Source organism: Cygnus olor, chromosome Z, assembly GCF_009769625.2.
Source record: "Cygnus olor isolate bCygOlo1 chromosome Z, bCygOlo1.pri.v2, whole genome shotgun sequence".
Taxonomy (NCBI): domain Eukaryota; kingdom Metazoa; phylum Chordata; class Aves; order Anseriformes; family Anatidae; genus Cygnus; species Cygnus olor.
The window spans coordinates 14,935,457-14,954,434 of NC_049198.1; the positions used below are offsets into that span (position 1 = coordinate 14,935,457).

Consider the following 18,978-nt stretch of genomic DNA (forward strand, 5'->3'; position numbering starts at 1 on the left):
ACTATGTAGTATACATATGAATGTGCAGTTCTCCCATCCTCTATGGTATAAAACTTTGCAAAAGATATACTCTGAAGCCCTGTAAAAACAAGCAAGCCCACATACCAACAACATACGAAATTACATTCCTAGTGTCTTAGGATATACTGACCTCTACAGCTAGCAAATTAAACGATTTATTACTAAATTTGAATTGGGTTTCCTCATATCTTCTTTTCAGAAAGTCATCTTTGATAAAGTTTAAAATTTTTGCATACTTTTTCTTTCGATTTGATTTATTTCATTATCAACTCCTTAATCCTTTAAATTTGGATACTCCAAATCTGAGCATTAAAATTAAGGCTCCTGTTTCTAAATTAAAGGATGATTTATTCATTTTCTCCAAGAATGAACCATGTTTATGTAACCAAACTGAGCTACCTTGAACAAATTACATTGTCCTCTTGTTCAGCCCCTTAACTGCATTACCGTAGCTATCAAAATATGAGTTTTATACTCCAGCAGAGTAATATACAAAGCTAGAGTTAATTTTCTTGCTCAAAATTGTATTTGGTCTATATTGTTTGCAAGGAGTAGAGATGTAAAATAGTATCAGTCCCAGCATCATCCCTAAGGCTGCTGTTTGTTAACTGAACAGCTGATTATTGCCCTTTGAGCCTGACAATTCAGGAACTGCCAATTTCCTTGGCGTCATCAGATGTATCCCATCCAGCCCCATGGACTGGTATATGTGTACTTGAACAGTTATCTTCTACGATGAGTACTACTCACCTTCCCCCAAATTCTACCACCAGGCATAGAGACCATGCCACTAAAGCCTAAGGCAAAGACGCTGAGTACCTCAGCCCTTCCTGTTTCCTTCAGCCAAGAGTATGTTACCCTCTCATGAATGATGAGCTTTATAGTGATACTCCTCCCTTTCATCTGTAGTACATTTCTGCCTCAGGAAATGTGATGTCACAGAAATTTCATTCATTTTACTTTCATATTTGAACTAGCTGCAGGGCTTCTCCAGCTATAGTACAACAGTTTTCTGCTGGTGAACCATGCCAGCAATACAAGTAGTTATTTTATTAATGGTGTGTAATGGCTAGGAGATGTACTGAAATGCACAGTAATACTCGTAATTAATAATTAATAGTGATAAAACAGAACTTCTGGTGTCACAGGGCAACATTTCAGAAGTTCTGGTAACCTGTGCTTAGCCTCTAATACATGTCAAAGTGGCAATCAGTGTTATACACCTTCCATCAAAAAGGCTGTGGAAAAAAAAGCAGTACTGCTTAGCAAGGTGTAGCCACTGGAGAGGTGGCAGAAATTCCCATAAAACCCTTCTAGCAGGAGGGTCCCATAAATTCACAGTGTACTGGGTCTGGCTGGGACGTTAACTTTCCCTACAGCAGCCCATACAATGCTGTGCTCTGCACTCGTAGCTAGAACAGCAGCGGTATCACACCAGTGTTGTGTCTGCTGCTGAGCAGTGCTGGCACAGCATCAGGACTCTCTCTAACCCCCCTAGGGGTGGGCAAAAATGTGAGAAAAGAAACATCACCAGGGCAGCTGACCTAAACCAACCAAAGGGATATTCCATACCATATGATGTCACACTCAGCAATAAAAGGTGGAAAAAGGAGGAAGAAGGGAGGGGTGGGCTCTCGTTGTGAAAATGTCTGTCCTCCTCCCGAACACCGGCTACGTGCCCTGCTTCAAGGACGTGGTCAAGCATCGCTCATTTGTGGGAAGTAGAGAGTAATTTCTTTCCTCTGCACTTCCACACAGCCTTTACTTGTTTTGTTTAGTTTTCCCTTCCCCCCTCCCTTTTCCCCTTTCCTTTTTTTCCCCCCTTTAGTTAAATTGTTAATTGTTTAGTTAAATTGTTTAGTTAAATTGTTTAGTTGAATTGTTTAGTTAAATTGTTTAGTTAATAATAATCTTTCCTTAATAATTATTTCTTTTTTTTTTTTCCTTTAATTAAATCATCCTTTTCTCAACCTGTGAGTTATTCTTCCCTTTACTTCTTCCCCTCCTCATCTAAGGAGGGGGAGTGAGAGAGCGGTTGTGGTGTTCAGCTGCCTAGCACGGTAAAACCACCACACACAGGTAGAAAGGAACTACAGGTAAAGCAAATATGGGCGGGGAGAATACCACAACTTTTAAGATGCTGGCATGGAAGTCTGGACTGCAACAGCCCATGCTGCTACTCTGCAAAGGTGCAGTAATTTCTGCTTGCAGCAACTTCTGGCAGTAGCTTGAGAGAAACACAAAAGCCAGATACTATGTCCTTCATCCATTATGTGAAGCATGGCTCCAACCAGTAGCTCCCAGCAGCCATGGCTCCCATCTGCTCTGGTATGTCTGCTCTGCTCCACAGCCATGTCCTCAGCATTCCCCTTCCACCTCTCCTGGACGCCTTATTCTAGCTGCACTTTGTTCCCAGCGGCTCCTCAGAAATTTGCCACCTTCTTCTCCTTACCTCCCCAGAAACCCTCTCATTAGTCTGAGAAATATCAGAGGGAGGAAGAGAAGAAGCCGTTAAGTCTTGTTCAGTGCAACAAATCTCTCAATAAATGCTGGTTTAGGAAGTAACTTCTTTAGGAAGTAACCTAGTAAACACCACTGTTTATTACACATGCTCAGAATATTCTCAGTCTTCCTTTAGTCACAGGGCCTTCCTCACCATTAGAAATTGGCAGATATGAAAGGGCTGTAATTATTGCAATGAGCCTTCCTAGTTCAGTTCCTAATAGCAAGTGCAAGTAAATACATAACATGCATCTATTAGAGCTCGAGTGTGGGACAGAAAGGATAGTTTCATGATAGTACATATTCAAAACATGAAATTTAGAGTTATTACTTGCCTTTGAAATTATAGCAAATACCATCAATCCAAGAACTCAAAGGCTACAGCATATTAAAAAAAAAAAGACACTAAAAAATCACACTTAAACTAAGCCTAATTGAAAAGCTGAGTGAAAAATGATACAATAAAATACAGCTTAAGGAAGCCTTACGCTGTTAGCGAAGTCCATCTTTGATCTTTGTATCACCCCACACAAATCTTGTGACTAAAAATAGGTTCATCTCACTCTAATCGATCAAGTATAACTTATCGCCATATTTACAGGAGAAGTAGGGAGACCTGAATGCCTACATTGATTAATCCCATCCAGTTAACACCTTCTTTCCCAACAGCTGCTAGTGTAATTTGGTCATCGTGATAAGTAATATGAGAGAGAAAAGTATTTCCATCTGTCTCAAGATGTACAATATTTAAAAATGTAAAATTTAAAAACTTGTACTGTAGGATACTAATAGCACAGTAAAGCAGATTAAGAATTACCTTACCAATGGATCTCAAAATAAAGTAACCAAAGGAAAAATGTTTGATGACTGGAAAGGCTTCTGATTGGATATATACGAAGTGTCAAACGTATTTACTCACAAGTAAATACAAACTCACTTTGCAGACAGTCCAAGTTAAATACGACTGCCAAATGAGGACAGCAAAAAGTCACAGTGGTCCACATGGTGTATGATGGTAAAAAGGTACACCTCAAAAGGTAACAAAAAAAAAAAAAACGAAAGCTACCCAAAGTTTTATTTCACACTTTCCAATTTTGAAAGCAGGTTTTTTCACAAATCTGAGGGAAGCCTAAACCTGAACGGAATGGAGACACATCTTCATAAGCAATGCCAGATATGAAAAATAAATAATGCCCTCATTATGGATACAAAATCTCAAGTCAGAATCATCTGGAGAACAAAGCATTAAAGGAAAGAATACACAAGTCTGCACGGTCTTGAGAAAAACTTAGAATACAACCTAATGTTTCAACGTTTCAGGAAACATGTTTGTAAATGAATCTCTTCTGCTAATGCAAAATGCTCTTCTGTTGATGCCCAGAAACAATTCTGATAGTCTCCAATTATGACTTATCTTGGGAAACTGATGCTGACAGGAATCAAAGAAGCTTTGGACAGTAAACTAAATATTGTGGTAAAATATTTCTGGAAAAAAAAATTAACAGCTTTATTTTGAAGAGATTTTTTGCCCTGTGCAAAAAAATATTTTGGATTTAATATTTAAGCAATGTCCAAACATATTTTGTTGTATGAAGTATAAATACTTGTAATTTATCAACCCAGAATACTGCTTAGTAAGCAGTTTCAGAACACACCAGGAAAAGCCTACCAAAAGCCAATGGGAGATGAGGTCAAAATAAAAATAAAATTGGAAATGTAGAACAATAGGTTTTTTTTTTTTTTGGGGGGGGGGGGATGGGGACATAAAACAAAACAGAAAAAGTAAAATGAAATAAATCAACAAAGCAAGTGGTGAATTGCTCCTGGTCATGATAACTCTTTTCAAGAATAAACATTCTAGTTAATAGCTTTTAGATTCAGCATAGATACAACTGTGTAAAATTTAATATCCTGAGATATCAATTTGGTCAGTTGAAATTAAAGGCTTTTTTTTTTTGAATGAAAAAACCATCTACTGATGTATCAGTAAGATTTTTTTTTCCCCCTGAACATTTCAACTTATTGGCTATCACATGCATTTTTGCTTATTTCCTAGGAATATTATAGAGTGGGGATCATTTACTATTTTTTCACTTGGATATTTTGAAGAATGCTTCTCTAGACTCTTCAATTTACAAAGGCAATGAAAAAGCAAAAAAAAAAAATCAAAACAATCCTTCCTACCTAAAATTTAGCCCAGTCCCTTTCTGCTTTCTAATAGGACTTTCAGAAATACCTTGAGAAAAAAGAAGGCTTTACACCAGGTGCAGGAACATTTAACACAGCATTTGCAGGACCAAAGGACTGGGAAAGAAGAAAATCTCAACACTTCAGTAATCTTGAATATACAAGTACAGGGACATGTAAATATAGTGAATTTTTTTATGCAAAAGCTTACAGAGAATGTCTGTCTAAGGCAACATAGCTGAACAGAAGCAAGAATTTATCTGACAATTGAAATAAAAATATGGAGAGATTAAAAAAAATATTAAACCACGCCTATGAGAGTACCTCTAAATACCATAAACCAGGCTAAAAATGTTCCCCCCCCCCCCCCCCAGGTAATTCTGATAAAAATAGTACCGTATTGAAAGCCATTGAAAATATCCAACTTGTAAATGATATGAAAAATAGATATGTTATCTGATGTTAAAATCTAAAATGTGTTCAAATAATGGATTAACGTTATCAGTTGCTTAAATAATAATGAGACTGGCTTATATTTTTGTGTTTGAAACCTGCAGAACTATTTGCACAAGTATGAGTTATTTCCTTCTAGGTGCATTCAAAATAGTAATGCTGAGACTGACAAGAATAGCAAGAAAAATAATGCAGGCTATTTTCTATCATTATACGATCAGCTCCATACTATTTCACACCTTCCTTAAAGGTTTTTCTTCAGTTACAACTATACTAGAGTTGTTGCTCTCTCAAGAAAAAGCATCATGCCTCAGCTGAAAATTTTGACTTTTTTAAAGGCATAGACCCAAAAGGAAGAAAAACCAGCTTACATAAATCAAGTTTAGTTTTTCACAATACTTAGCACCAACATAACTTTAGAGGGCTGACTTCTTATATTTTACTGCTTGGTGACAATGGTATCTAAGGAAAACTGTTAACCTCAAGGTTGCATGTCCTCTATTATTATTTTTTTTAGAATCATAGAATGGCTTGGGTTGGAAGGGACCTTAAAGATCATCTAGTTCCAACCCCCTGCCATGGGCAGGGACACCACCCACCAAACCAGTTTGCCCAAAGCCCCATCCAAACTGGCCTTGGACACTTCCAGGGATGGGGCATCCACAGCTTCTCTGGGCAACCTATGCCAGTGCCTCACCACCCCCTGAGTAAAGAATTTCTTCCTTATATCCAGTCTAAATCTACCCTCTTTTGGCTTAAAACCATTATCCCTTGTCCTATCACTACATGCCCTTGCAAAAAATCTCTCCCCAGCTTTCTTGTAGGCCCTTTTTGGTATCGGAAGGCCACTGTAAGGCCTCCCTGGAGCCTTTTCTTCTCCAGACAGAACAACTTTAACTCTCTCAGCCTCTTTTCACAGAAGAGGTGCTCCAGCCCTCCACTAACATGCTCGTGGCCTTCCTCTGGACTCACTCTAATAGGTCCATTTTCTTCTTATACTGGGGACCCCAGAGCTCAATGCAGGACTCCAGGTCTTGCAAGAGCAGAGTAGATGGGGAGAATCACCCCCCTCAACCTGCTGACCACGATTTTTTTTTTATGCAGGCCAGGATACAGTTGGCTTTCTGGGCTGCAGGCACAGTTCATGCTGAGTCTCTCATCAACCAATACTCCCAAGACCTTCTCCTCAGGGCTCCTCTCAATGACTTCTTCTCCCAGTCTGTATTTCTACTTGGGACTGCCCTGACCCATCTTCTCAACACTGCTTTTGCTTCAAGCCTTTTCTCCTTTCCCTGACTCTCAGTTACAAATATGTTTATATTATCCTAAATATGGTGCACTGTCAGTTATACAAACATCTACTTACAGGAATCATCCAGTTGGCCAGGTCACCGTACTTAGACACCTGCATAGCTCCAAGCATCGTCAAATCAACATGGCCTCTGGCAAGAGAAGGAAAGCGTGTTATTAGCATATCACGTTCAAGTAACAGCCCGCAACACTTTACATTTTTTTTCCACATTCTCCTTGCATCACTTTTAAAATGGTATACCACAGACTTAGCAACCATTTTGTCACTCATAGGTTTTTGTTTTCTTCTAGATACATCACTGCTGCAAATTTTCCTGCCTGCTTACTGAGCCTCAGAAATGTTATTGTTTCTGTCTGGTTTTGGTTAATTGCATGCACAGACAATCAGCTCTGAACTCATACTTTTAAGTACACTCCTTCACATATTTACATGCACTCATTATCTTTTCAGAGCCATTAGGATTTAGTGTTTGTTTGCATCCAGCCTCCTTCCCGAAAAACAAACAAAAAACAGGTGCAGATGGTGAATTTCCATTAGGGAGGAGGAATGAGGATCATAGTTGCAAGCTGAACAAAGAGAATACACAGTGTGCAAGCACAGATTAGATACTTGGAAATGACCAAAAAGTAGTTGTTAAAACCTAGTTATAAATGTGTTTAAATATGGCCGGGGGTGGTAGACACAAACATCACTATGGTATCTGTTAGTTAGTGTTTTTCGATTTCCAATAGCTAGACCTAATACTCTATAAACCATCACTGATTAAGTCCATGATCATTTTGCAGGCTGTTAAATGTTAACCACATTTCAAAGAATTACTAATGAGTTCAGCCACTGACTAAGTTTATTCTTTTCATGTTTCAAACGATCAGGGTTTGTGTTGTTACATACCCTCTTATCATTGCAAACGATTCATCGCTAGAGAAATAAGAAGAACCAGGAAGAACAGTGACTGTCTCCTTACCTGTAAAAGAAATAAGATATTGTCTGTACATATTTTGTCTCTTTGACAAAAGAAGCTACAGCTATTAACCAAGAATACCAAGTTGGATTCTGTACAACTATGGACCCGATTACACTTAAGAATGTAAACCTAATCAATCACAAAGGACAAGGAAGCAGTTTGTGACAGTTTTTAATAACAGGGTTGGCCACTGTTTGACCACCAGCAGTCTCAAGCAAAGCAGCACTGAGACAGGAGGTTAAGAAATTTCTGTGGACTTCAGCTTTCTGCACTATCCACAGAAAAAGCAAGAGGTAACTCTCTTCCAAAACCAAAAAAGAGCATCTTCAGGAGATAAAGAGGTTGCAAAGAAGAATGAGTAGACCAGGCTCAACACAGTCTACACTGATAATGACGTAGAACACAGAAAAACAAATGATCTTGCTTTAAATAATCTTGCTTTTAGTGCAAAAGAAAAAGGGCTTCTGTGTGTTTCACTGTTCTTGGGCTAAGCAATTGAGCATACTTGGAAACATTTTATTTTGACTCTGTCCAGAGCCCTCTCTTTCCTCTCCTGCCAGTACTTTGAATCAGTCTGAGGATCAACCATGTATTTAGGGTGCCCATGGAAAGTCAAAAGAAACACAGCTGTGGATAGAATTATCCACCAAGCATGAGAAATTTTAGAGAAAAAACAGACTTTAGCACCAGACGACATTGAGAAGATAAAGTTAGATAACAGCAGCAGGGAAGAGAAATCATTAAACAGTTTCCAGAAAACAGGGAAAAAGAAGACAAAAAGGAAACAAAAAGGATGGGAAAGGGGAAGGAAACACTGTAGGAAAGTTGAAACCGAGATCTAAGTTACCTGTTATAATTAACTGAGTTCAATCGGTGTATAATATACTCCAAGATATTGTGAGGAAATAAAATTTTGATAGAAAAAATAGAATTAAGGTTATACAAGCAAGCTTGCAGTCTGATCACAAGAATTCATCATGCAAACACCCAGAGCAGCTGTGAGACTGCCTGAAATGTCCTTCCCTACCAGGCACTCAAGGAATGGGAGAGATGATGCAGCCTGTAAGCTGCATGGAGTGAGAACTTCAGAAAAAAGAGACGAGCTAGGACAGTGCTGAGGAGAAAAAGGCTGAGGGCCAAAGAACAATGTAACAAGAACACCATACTACCCAGTTCTTGAAAATGCTTTCAAGAAGTCAGTGCTTGTAAACATGTCTGCTGAAAGGCGGACAGAATCTACCTTGAAATTACTGTCAAGATAACCTGTCTCTAACTGAGACATTCAGAAAATGGAACAAACAACAAAACTTATTTCAGAAAAATGTAATTACATTTGATAAAAAAATGGCAAGAGCCCAACCTTGAGTTTGTTTTGAAAACATGGAATTTGGGGCTGATACTGCTACTTTTCAGGCCATGAACAAGAACAGAACTAAATCTTACTCCTTTGTAATTTAGGTTCTATTTTTTTTTCAAACGTTTTTATAAATTTGGCTGAAAAGCACCTAGAGTGGTCTTAATCCAACTAAGTGTCAGTGGGGTTCAACAGTTCTGCATGTTTCAGCTATGATATCAATAATAGTTTTGGTGACTGAGCAAAGATTCACCTAATCTTGTGTTCTGTCTATCACAGCTTCAGAGAAAGATGTTAAGGAGCTTGACATTAAATTACCAATACCAGAACAATCTGATTTCCATGTTGCATTCTGATGTTTTATGCTACCTGCAAGATTCTCTCTTCAAAAATATTTGTCATAAACAAGATCATCTTGATGTCCATATAAAAGCAGAACATTTTTTCAGTCTTTATCAAGTTCTTGGCTTTTTTTTCCCCATTATCACTCTGTTACTGTGTTCATTTCTAATGCACTCATATTAGAAATTACCATTAAGTTCTAATAAGGGTCTATATTATTTTACCTTTTATGATAAATATTTTTATCTAAATATTTTTTTTTCCTTACAATGACACCTTCAATATTTATTTAAACCCTCAAAATAACTTCAATCATTAAGTCAGCTTCCATATGCCCCTGATATTTTTCTTCATAAAATGTATCTCAACAGTTGAAACACTGGACTCGATTCCTTAATAATTTCTAATGTCGAATCAGAAGATGGCCTTAAATAGCTCCTTATTTAAAACATAATACAGCAACAGGAGAAATAACATAGCAATATGATAATGGTATCAATTAGTTAAGCCAGGTAGCAAAAGTTTCAAGTCAGTGAACAATTGCTGGACTGTACCATGATATTAAATTAAATTCAGAATTTAATTGGACTACCTAATGGAGACAGAGAAAGGTGCTTTCTACATAATATATATATATATATATATATACACACACACACACACACACATATATATACATGCGTACAGAAAGAGAGAGACTTAAAGTAAGTCTAAGCTTGTCAGATATGGGTCTATATTCTATATCATTAGAATCAATGAGAATTCATAAGGCATCATGTAAGAATATATAAAGGCCTACTTCAGTTTGTCAGAATGCAATATATAGGTTTAGTCTTGTGTAGAAATAGAGAAGAGATGTGAGTACAACCTCCAATTAAGACAACAGAGATTACGGACAGATGCACTAAACCATAACAAGTTTGTATTTTTGCATTTTATGGCTGCTTCTGAGGTGAAATGCCCCAAAACAGCAGGCAGCAGTGTGAAGCTCAGATGGAGGAATACAGAGGAGCCATAGCAGGTGATACATGTGGGTAAAGGAACATTCCTCCAGACAGAGCAGTCCCAGACCTGCTGCTCTGTTGTGTGCCTCCCCATCCCTGCTTTCACTTCAGAACCTGGGACCTACACTCCACCCCCAGCAAAGGGAAAGCAGCCCTCCAGCATGCCTGGCCCCTCAGCAAGCTCCTTCCCCGAGCCCTGGCTACAGCTCCCTCCCCAAACGTACAATCAGGTATCATGTACACAATTCACTGTACAGGAAGAAGCCAGGACACTACTTACAGAATCTTTAAAAACATGTCCCACCCATAAATCATTGAAAAACATTTTCTAGAAGAACACAAAAAGGAAAAGGGAAAAAATATCCATATTCATGTAAAAGCTCCACTAAACAACCTCACTTCTGAAAATTGTACTCTTTACTGACTGGCCTGGAAAAGAGCTCCCTTCAGCAGCTACTAAAATGAACAAAAGCATAAGCTCTCTAACTAGAATATTAAATATCTCTGTTGATCAAAGCCAACCTTCATTTGAAAGACTAAACCAAGCCAAATATGTTAATATTTATAAGTAAATAAACCAGGACTCTGTTCAAATGCCAAATCAAAAGAAAAATTCTAAATTAACAATGAAGAATCGTTTTCGATACATTAAATTGATTTAAAAGATTTTACCTGCATTAATCAGGTCTGGATCTACTTCACTTTCAAGTGGGTAAGGACCCTGACAATAACACAGACATATGTCAGCTTTATATTATAACATCTTTGAGATACAATTCATGACTGCTTTATTATTTCTAATGCTTATTGCAGAAAACAGATCATCACAAACATCCATTTTTTTCCTCTTCAGCACAACACTATCCATGATGATACAAGACAAAATTTACATCAACTAATGTATCAAGACTGATGGATATATTGTTTAGAGGCTGTCAGAATCATTAAATAACCAGCGTGGTTTTTTTGCTGTCGTTGTGCGTTTTTTTTCCTAACCAAACTGAAAGACATTTTTCAGAAAGAGGTCTTCAAGTGTAATATGATAGAGCTTTATCACAGCAAAAATAGTATTCCCTTCAAGTTTTACCACCATGCAATATCGCATGTGCTTGAATATGATTTCTAGTAAAACTATAATCAGGATGGGGGCAGCAGAGGGGAATAGAACCTAGCGGCACAGCAAAGTAAGTATTGCTGATAAGGGACTATGATATATCCTTACCAAACCCAGGACTCCGTTTTCACTCTGTAAGTGAACAGTTATGTCTGGACTGATGAAGTTACTGGCCAACAGTGGGATTCCAATACCCAGATTAGCTGACAAAAATCAGTCAAGGTGCAAACAGGAATATACTTACTGTAAACTAAAAAAAAAGTAAATTAAATTATTATTGGGCTACCATTAGAACTGTTGTCTTCACAAACACGTCATTTTTTAGCAGGATGCCTCACACTTGTTCTGAATTATTTTGTCATTTGGAATAACTGCATTGTGTCAACATACTAAATAAAAACAAACAAAAAAAAACAGTCCAACGAAGCTCCATTGCTAATGTAGGTAACTTTTAAAAGAAATTCTTATGAAACATTCAACTGGCAACAAGCTCTGTAGATATGCCTGAATAAAGACTCCAGGTATCCTATGCTTTAACATCCCATCTATTTCAACAGAGTGTTATTAAAATGCAAGAATTCCAGGCTCTCAGAAAGACAAATAAAGAGCATGTTAATTAACTTTCATTAAACAAAAACAGCTGCAGTACTAGTCTATCAAGTCGTCATTTTAACCTATAGCACAGGTGGAGGATACCATACATGCCATCCTCAAACTCTAAAGCAGCCCGTCTGATGATCCTCTCCCTCACATTGTCTCCTTGTTTTTGTTTGGCTTTTGAGTCTTCAGGTTTTCGGATTGATAAGCGCTGCAAAACAACAACAACAAAATAACCATAAGCAAAAATTAGCATCCAGATTCTTGCTTCTCAAGACACAAAAGCCTGATCTGTAATTACACTGAGATACTTCATCTAAGAATAATGTTATTTATCCATCTCTTACAAAGAATGATGTTTTGTCTATCTATTCAATCTTACCCAAGCCAATAGAGTCATCAGATAGCCCCAATGATAGCTTTAGAGCAAAATGTTATTTCGTTGTCTACATTGCCAAGTACTTTGCCTATATTATCAAGATATGCGATACATAGATGCAACTAGTTAAGAAGAATAAGAGTGAAAGAAGGCACCAAGCATTAGCGCAACTACCAGCAAGTTTGAGATTCATTGCCCCAGAGATACCTAAACAGACTTTTTTTTTAATGTCAGCCTAAAATTCAAATACTACTCTCTTTCTGCATTCATTCAGTTCAATGGTGCTATTCTGGATTTACATGCATAAGACAGACAATTGCCAGTCATGTAAAGATAATGGGAGTTAGGCAAATACATTTGCAGAAATAAGTCAATACAATCTTGCATAAATCTGTCTGAAGTTTTTTCCTGAAATTTCCTGGCCTTAAATCGATGCTTTCAAAATCACATATATGTGAAAACGCCCAGCATTCAAGAATTTTGTATGAACCTTTCTGTAGGTATTTCTTTACATAAATTCTGTTCTTCATGCATGTTCCCCACGGGTATAAGGCTGATCTGGACAACATCACATCCTGTACCCACTGTGTCCTCACATTCTCTCCTCACTAGGACATAATTGACAAATCTGGCAAAATTATCATCTGTTCCTTTTCATCAGCACAAGAGAATTTTTGTATCTTTTTTTCCTCTATATTGGAAGTCAGTCTCCTCTTGGGCAGTCAGGAACAGCATTAGTCCTCTCAAAGTTCCTGTTGACTTTATTTTATGACTCAACTATTTTTCCTAGAATTGCTTCACAATTGTGTTATGGAAAAATTAGTAACAATCACCAATGATTTTCCTCCAGCAAACAGAAGGTTGGGTAGAAAGTATGACACAGACAGAGTCCCTAACAGAGGGAACAAGCCCGAGCTCAATTAGGCAGGAACCACTACCAGTAAGAATTACAAGAGGCTTGCTGCTCTTTATTAGTCTTCCTCCCTCTTAGCACTTATACTCAATGCTTTCATACAGACAGACACTTCCTAATCTCTCATTCCTAATCTTTTATGGATAATCTTTTATGGATGAATACACAAATCTGCCATTTTCTTCCTGTAATTCTACTAAAGAGCACTGCCAGAATTACAAAGAAACACAAACAAAGCACAAACAAAATTAATCTCTGTTACAACTTTGCTGTGTAGTTTACAGTAGCATTTTTCTTTCTCATTTTCTTTTTTTCTTAAGCATATAGGAAAGCAGACAGTTGACTAGGTGTCCATCCTCCCTTACACAGACAAGTCAAAGAAAATCAAGCAGCTTATGTACTTTGTATAAAGGTCTCTCCTTGGAAGAGAATCACCTCTTTATCCAATGCCAAACTGTAATCAGAACAGAACTTTATTAAATACAAAATGGATTTCTCCCATGCAAGTTAAGAGCTTTTAAACTCTACAATAGTGTATCAATTCAAAAGGATGAAACAGAGCAGTCTAACACAACACACCCCAAGAAAAATGTAAGAGAGGTTTGATACTTCTCTTTCCAGTCAAATAATCAACAACATGGAACATGCTTTTGCAGAATGAGCAGATGCAACAACTACAAAAAAGCATGTTTTAATGTTAACCTAAACAAGCTTACTTAGAGAAAAGGCCTTGTATGACTTTGTAGGACTTTTTGACTTCAGTTTAATAATAAAAGTTTAATTATTACAATTCCTTTCTGCACCTTTTTTTTTTTTTTGTGAAATGTTTCTTTGTTGTTGTTGTGTCATGGTGTCATGTATCTCGCCCTCCACCAGCTCTTCTAATAAGATTTTGAATAATTCCCATCTTCAGGCTGTGGAGACACTGGAGAAATACGTAATTTTTAATTGCACTTTAAGAGCATTGTCACATCACCAGAATGAATGGAGGGACATAGCTTGAATGAGGCAAAGCCAAGGAAACAAACAACAATTACATAATGGTAATTTTCTTGGAAGTTTTCAGTGTTTTAATATTATTGCTGCTATCTGTAATAACTATTGATATCTTTTATGCAGAAATGCCAATGGCTAGAAAAGTTCCCATTTAGTGAAAAGGAAAGAAAGGTTCTGGGACCTCTGCAATGTAATGTAATTCACTACGAGGCATGGAAGTGGCTGAGACTGGCCCTACCATGTCAAAAGCTTCCCAGTAGAAAAAAAAAGTATCTTATTGTCAAGTCTTGGTGTTCTCCTTTTGTCTACAGATGGAGAACTGGGAGAAGGAAGGAGAATGAAGAAAGATTTTCCACCATAAAATCATCAACTGCAATAAAGTCATCAAGGCCCACAGGCAGTTGTTCTAGCTTATTTAGGGATTGAACCCAAGAGGCTGAGGCATGAAACACAAAACTCAATTCTCAGACCCCCATCTACCTACTAAGCACCTACCTAAGCTCCAGTACCTAGGTTTGACAGGTTTTCGCTGCTACAACTTAGTGGCTACAGCAAGAACGCTGTAAATTCTAAAATACAACCCAAGATGAAATAAGTCATGACCACGAAGCTGAGCTACTTACTTCGATTCTCTTCTCAAACTTCTCTCCCTGTATCAGGCGATCAACATAGATTTTGGGAACATGAATGTCTTCTGGGGCAAATGCTCCTATATCAACAATTTCTTCTACCTACAAAGAGAAAAGAGAAAATGAAAATATTTACAAACAATATTAAATTAGAGAATTCATTAGCAGTTAAATTTCAGTTAAATATACAGCGGATCAAACCACTGAAGAAAACTAAGAAATGGGACAAAACAGATATTCCCTTTAAAATAGGCTATTTTTGATGCTTATCTTTCCTCTTCTTTCATACACAGCAAACAGCAGACTTCTTTCAAAGGATATTTCTATATACATATTGGATGTGGTTGATTTTCTTTTGCAGCACAATTTGTACAACCACCATGAAGAATTATACCACGTCAAGTTACATCAGAGTTGTCTGTATCTACAACTAGTTTACATCCAAACAGGAGGAAACAATAAGCTGGCAAGAAAAGTCAGAATACAAAGAGGAAGCATGGATTTAAAGGATACAAACACAGAAGCTGGCTTGAGGTTTCTCCACAGTGTACTCAAAAATAAAATTAGAAACATTTGAACTGTGATAATTAACTGCAAGAAAGATTCAAAGAGCTAGAAGTTTCTATAGTTTGTGAAACAGAGATTCAGTATGGAATGATACCAATGCACACATGGTACATTTAAAATGTGATCTAATTGGAGAAACAGACTGTGTTTTCCTTTCCAGCTTTGTCTGAGTTCAGGGTGCTCTAACTGGAGACCCTGATACAGCCTCACACCTGCAGCACACAGCCTGAGCCATTCCTGGTGCTTTTCCTGGAAAATCTCAGGTGCATAGAGCACATCTCATCCTGTCACAGAACTCACAAGACAGACACTGCGATGGGACTCTACCTTCATCAAACCACAGAGAAAATTTATGATGTTGAAGCAAAGGATCTAAGATAACATCTGAAATAATCTACTTGAAAGGAAATTAAATAGCTTCCAACCTGTCTTCTGCTGCCATCAGAAGCTAATTAAGCTTTCAGGAATATCTGAAAGAAGTCCAAGAATTCCAGAACAAGACCCTGGGTGTGATGTATCAGTAGGGTTGCATCGTTCGGCAGCCATCACCAGAGAAGCAACATTAAAGAACTTAAAATTCAATTTAACATCCTACTGTTACTGCATAATGTGATCAATAATAAAATCTATAGCACATCTGGTAGACAACTACATCCCTACTGTGCCAAGCAGTGTGGCAATAAACAAACAAAAACAAATCCACCATAAAAGCAGCAGAGGAAGAAGAAAAGTTAACAGTCTGAAAATCACAGGATCTGAAAAAGATGATCCCTAAAAAAAAAAAAGAAAAAAAAAAGGAAAAAAACAGCCATGGGGTAAGAAGACAGGAGGAGACAAGGTGTGAATGCTGTAAGGCAAAGGTTGCAAGGAAGAGGCTTTAAAAGCCAGTGACACAAAACACAGTGCTCATGGATATCAGAATCACAAATCCAGAAAGTGCAAGGCTACAGGAATTTTTACAAAAGGAGGAGAGACAATGAAATCAGTATTTCAAAAACTCAGTCCACTGTATTCTGGAAAAAAATGGTGCAATTGCATCTATACCCTCTCTAAATTGTCTCACTAAATTGAAGGTTATTACTTTATACATTCATTTTAAAGTTAATAAGGAGACCAAGTCAAACTCAGGGCAAGATGAAAAATCCTACAGCTAAAGATGTTCTCCAGGAGCTGGGACTACTACCACAACATGCTCAAAGGGAGGAAAATCAGGAGACTGACTTTTAAATGAGGCTATATATAAGCAGATGATCTGCTATCAGCAGAACTCCCAAATTCACCTTGCCTAATTACGTTTGTCTTCATTTATCAGGTGGAAAATTAGGTCTGGGGAATACTAATTGTTACTGATTTGAACTTCTTCATAAAAAGAACTACTTTTATTTGCTTCAGTAGCTGAGGTTATAAAATCAAAATCTTTGCTGGCACAGTTCAACCAAATTCAACAGAATTGTGCTGTAAGAAGACTTGACACACTGCATCCCTCCCCCTGTAGAATACACAGAATAAATAATTTATCCAACAATACCAGATTTTGTTATTAGTCACCCCACTCCCTTAATTGGTTAGCTTTTTATCTCTTTGGAAACAGCCATCAGCAAGATAGCCTTTCCTCACAAGAACCATCAACATAATTATTTATTTTCTCAGTACATTATCCTAAATGAGTGTAACACTGACAAAATGTATCTTGCCCTAGGGATTTTAAATGAGCCTAAGGATCCCTGCAGACTGGCACACCTTTGTGATCACAGGCAGCCCTCTACTATTCTTACTGGTGTCCTGTAATTTCCATGTTCTACCATTATGTCAAATGAGCATCAAGTATAATTAAAATTAAGTATGTCTGAAATATGCATGCAACAATAAAATGGAATTTTGAAAAGGGATTGCAATTTTGCCTGTAATACAAGAATACAGATTTGCAAGAATACAAATCATCCACTTCTGCAAGTAAAATTAATCAGCACATTTCTCTGGAAAAGTAAGAACTCTCATTGAGAAAGTACAAATATGATCTGATTGCTCCAACTCTCCTTCCCAACTGTGCTCACAGAGAAACTAGATGATGCTGCAGCTGAAACACTGGAGGTTGCTGGCAGCCCACCTCTATCAGTGTTGCCAGCACTGATACCGCAGATGAAGCTAGGCCAACAAAACTGAAACGGGAAATCTGATGGCTATGGGAACCAGCAACATAACTTTCTACTAAGCACTACTGTGACCAATGCAAGACATAACCCAAGCATCTTTCTAGATAAGAATGATAATCAAAAAAATAAACATCTCTACAGTTGGGCATATTCAGTTCCCTTTCATACTGCATATTATTTTGTAAGTCTTTTCTGTAACACATACATAGTCTAATCCTCAACCACCTGCAGACACATAGGAGAAAATTTATATTAAAAATTAAGAGGATGTGTGTGAATTTTATAAGAAATATCTTTATTCCTGTTTTACTCTCCATTTTATTTATCTTTCTGATCTTTCTCTCCGCTATTTGCCTCAGGCTTTATTTTGTCACAGAGAAGAATCCATGTAAACATCTAAAATCCACATACGACATACTGCCCAAGAGACAAAAAAAAAAGTCTGGCAAAACTTAAAGAGGGAACTAATCAGGGCAGACCACCTCACCTCTTGTACTTTTTTGAATTAGTAAATCAAACACTTTGGTACTGTTGAGATTGTCTTGATCACATGTTCATTTTCAATCTTAAGCTCAAAGTGATAGAAAATTAACACATCTTTGCTACACAGGTGAAGCTAAAGAGTAACTTCCAGCGACCATATGGGCTGAGTTCTCTCTTCTGGGAAGGTTCTGATTCATGACTCAAACATCCTTTCATTGGTTCAAGAGTTTCACAGTATCAGTTTCCTTCCTTGGTGTAAATATCTTTGCAAATCTTGCTGATTGCTGACAATGGGAGCAGAATGAATAATTTCCAACATTTCTGAATACTGGTTTATCTGCAAGTACAAGCAGAACACAAAAGCTGTTCTCTGCTATGATTCACAAGAGCCTTCTGCCATTCTTTTTGGTATCAGCACTCATAGAATCAATGGTCACTTGCTTCAAAATATCACTTCCTTCTGCAATTTTCATACACTTTCCCTTTTTAAAGAAGTTTTAATTTTGCTTATGGAAATTCAGCTAGTATTCTGAAGTTTTAACTCAGAATTTCTAAAGGCTTCTAGAGAGAGAAAAGGAACCTTCAAGGTTATGAACTTCCAGTAAGTAAGATAACAAACACCAGTTCTAGAACAAAAATTGGCAAGGAAGTTATGACACAACTTTTCATGTCAAAACAACTTGAAACTTAAAAAGCGTTTACTTTGAGAACTCACTTTTCAACCTGTTCCTGTTGCCTAATTAGGTGCTTCATGATAATGTGAAATGTTCTCAGCTATATCTGTTTTAAATCTCAGTTTTAATAATAGTAAGCTATAACCTGACAGGTAAACATAATTCCTTATTATAACAACAAAAAAAAAAATCAACAACAGGATAGGGGGAGACAATGAGGATGAATGGGGGCAGTGGGTTGGTGATTAACAAAACCTATGCACTTATTTTTAAAATGGCTTTATTAAATTCCTCTAACGCTGTATTCATTATCCCAGTACCTTTCAGTTCATCA

General features: G+C 37.3%; 1 protein-coding gene across 1 annotated transcript in view; it reads right to left on the reverse strand.

The window, feature by feature from the left end:
• OXCT1 (3-oxoacid CoA-transferase 1) overlaps positions 1–18,978 on the reverse strand; it is an 89,360-nt gene that overhangs the window by 25,813 nt on the left and 44,569 nt on the right. Inside the window, exons 8-13 of the mRNA XM_040540086.1 lie at positions 14,762–14,869; positions 11,950–12,061; positions 11,362–11,456; positions 10,812–10,860; positions 7,367–7,439; positions 6,530–6,605 (exon numbers count right to left, since the gene is read on the reverse strand). Coding sequence (XP_040396020.1) covers positions 6,530–6,605; positions 7,367–7,439; positions 10,812–10,860; positions 11,362–11,456; positions 11,950–12,061; positions 14,762–14,869 — 513 coding nt within the window. The remainder of the gene's footprint in view (positions 1–6,529; positions 6,606–7,366; positions 7,440–10,811; positions 10,861–11,361; positions 11,457–11,949; positions 12,062–14,761; positions 14,870–18,978) is intronic.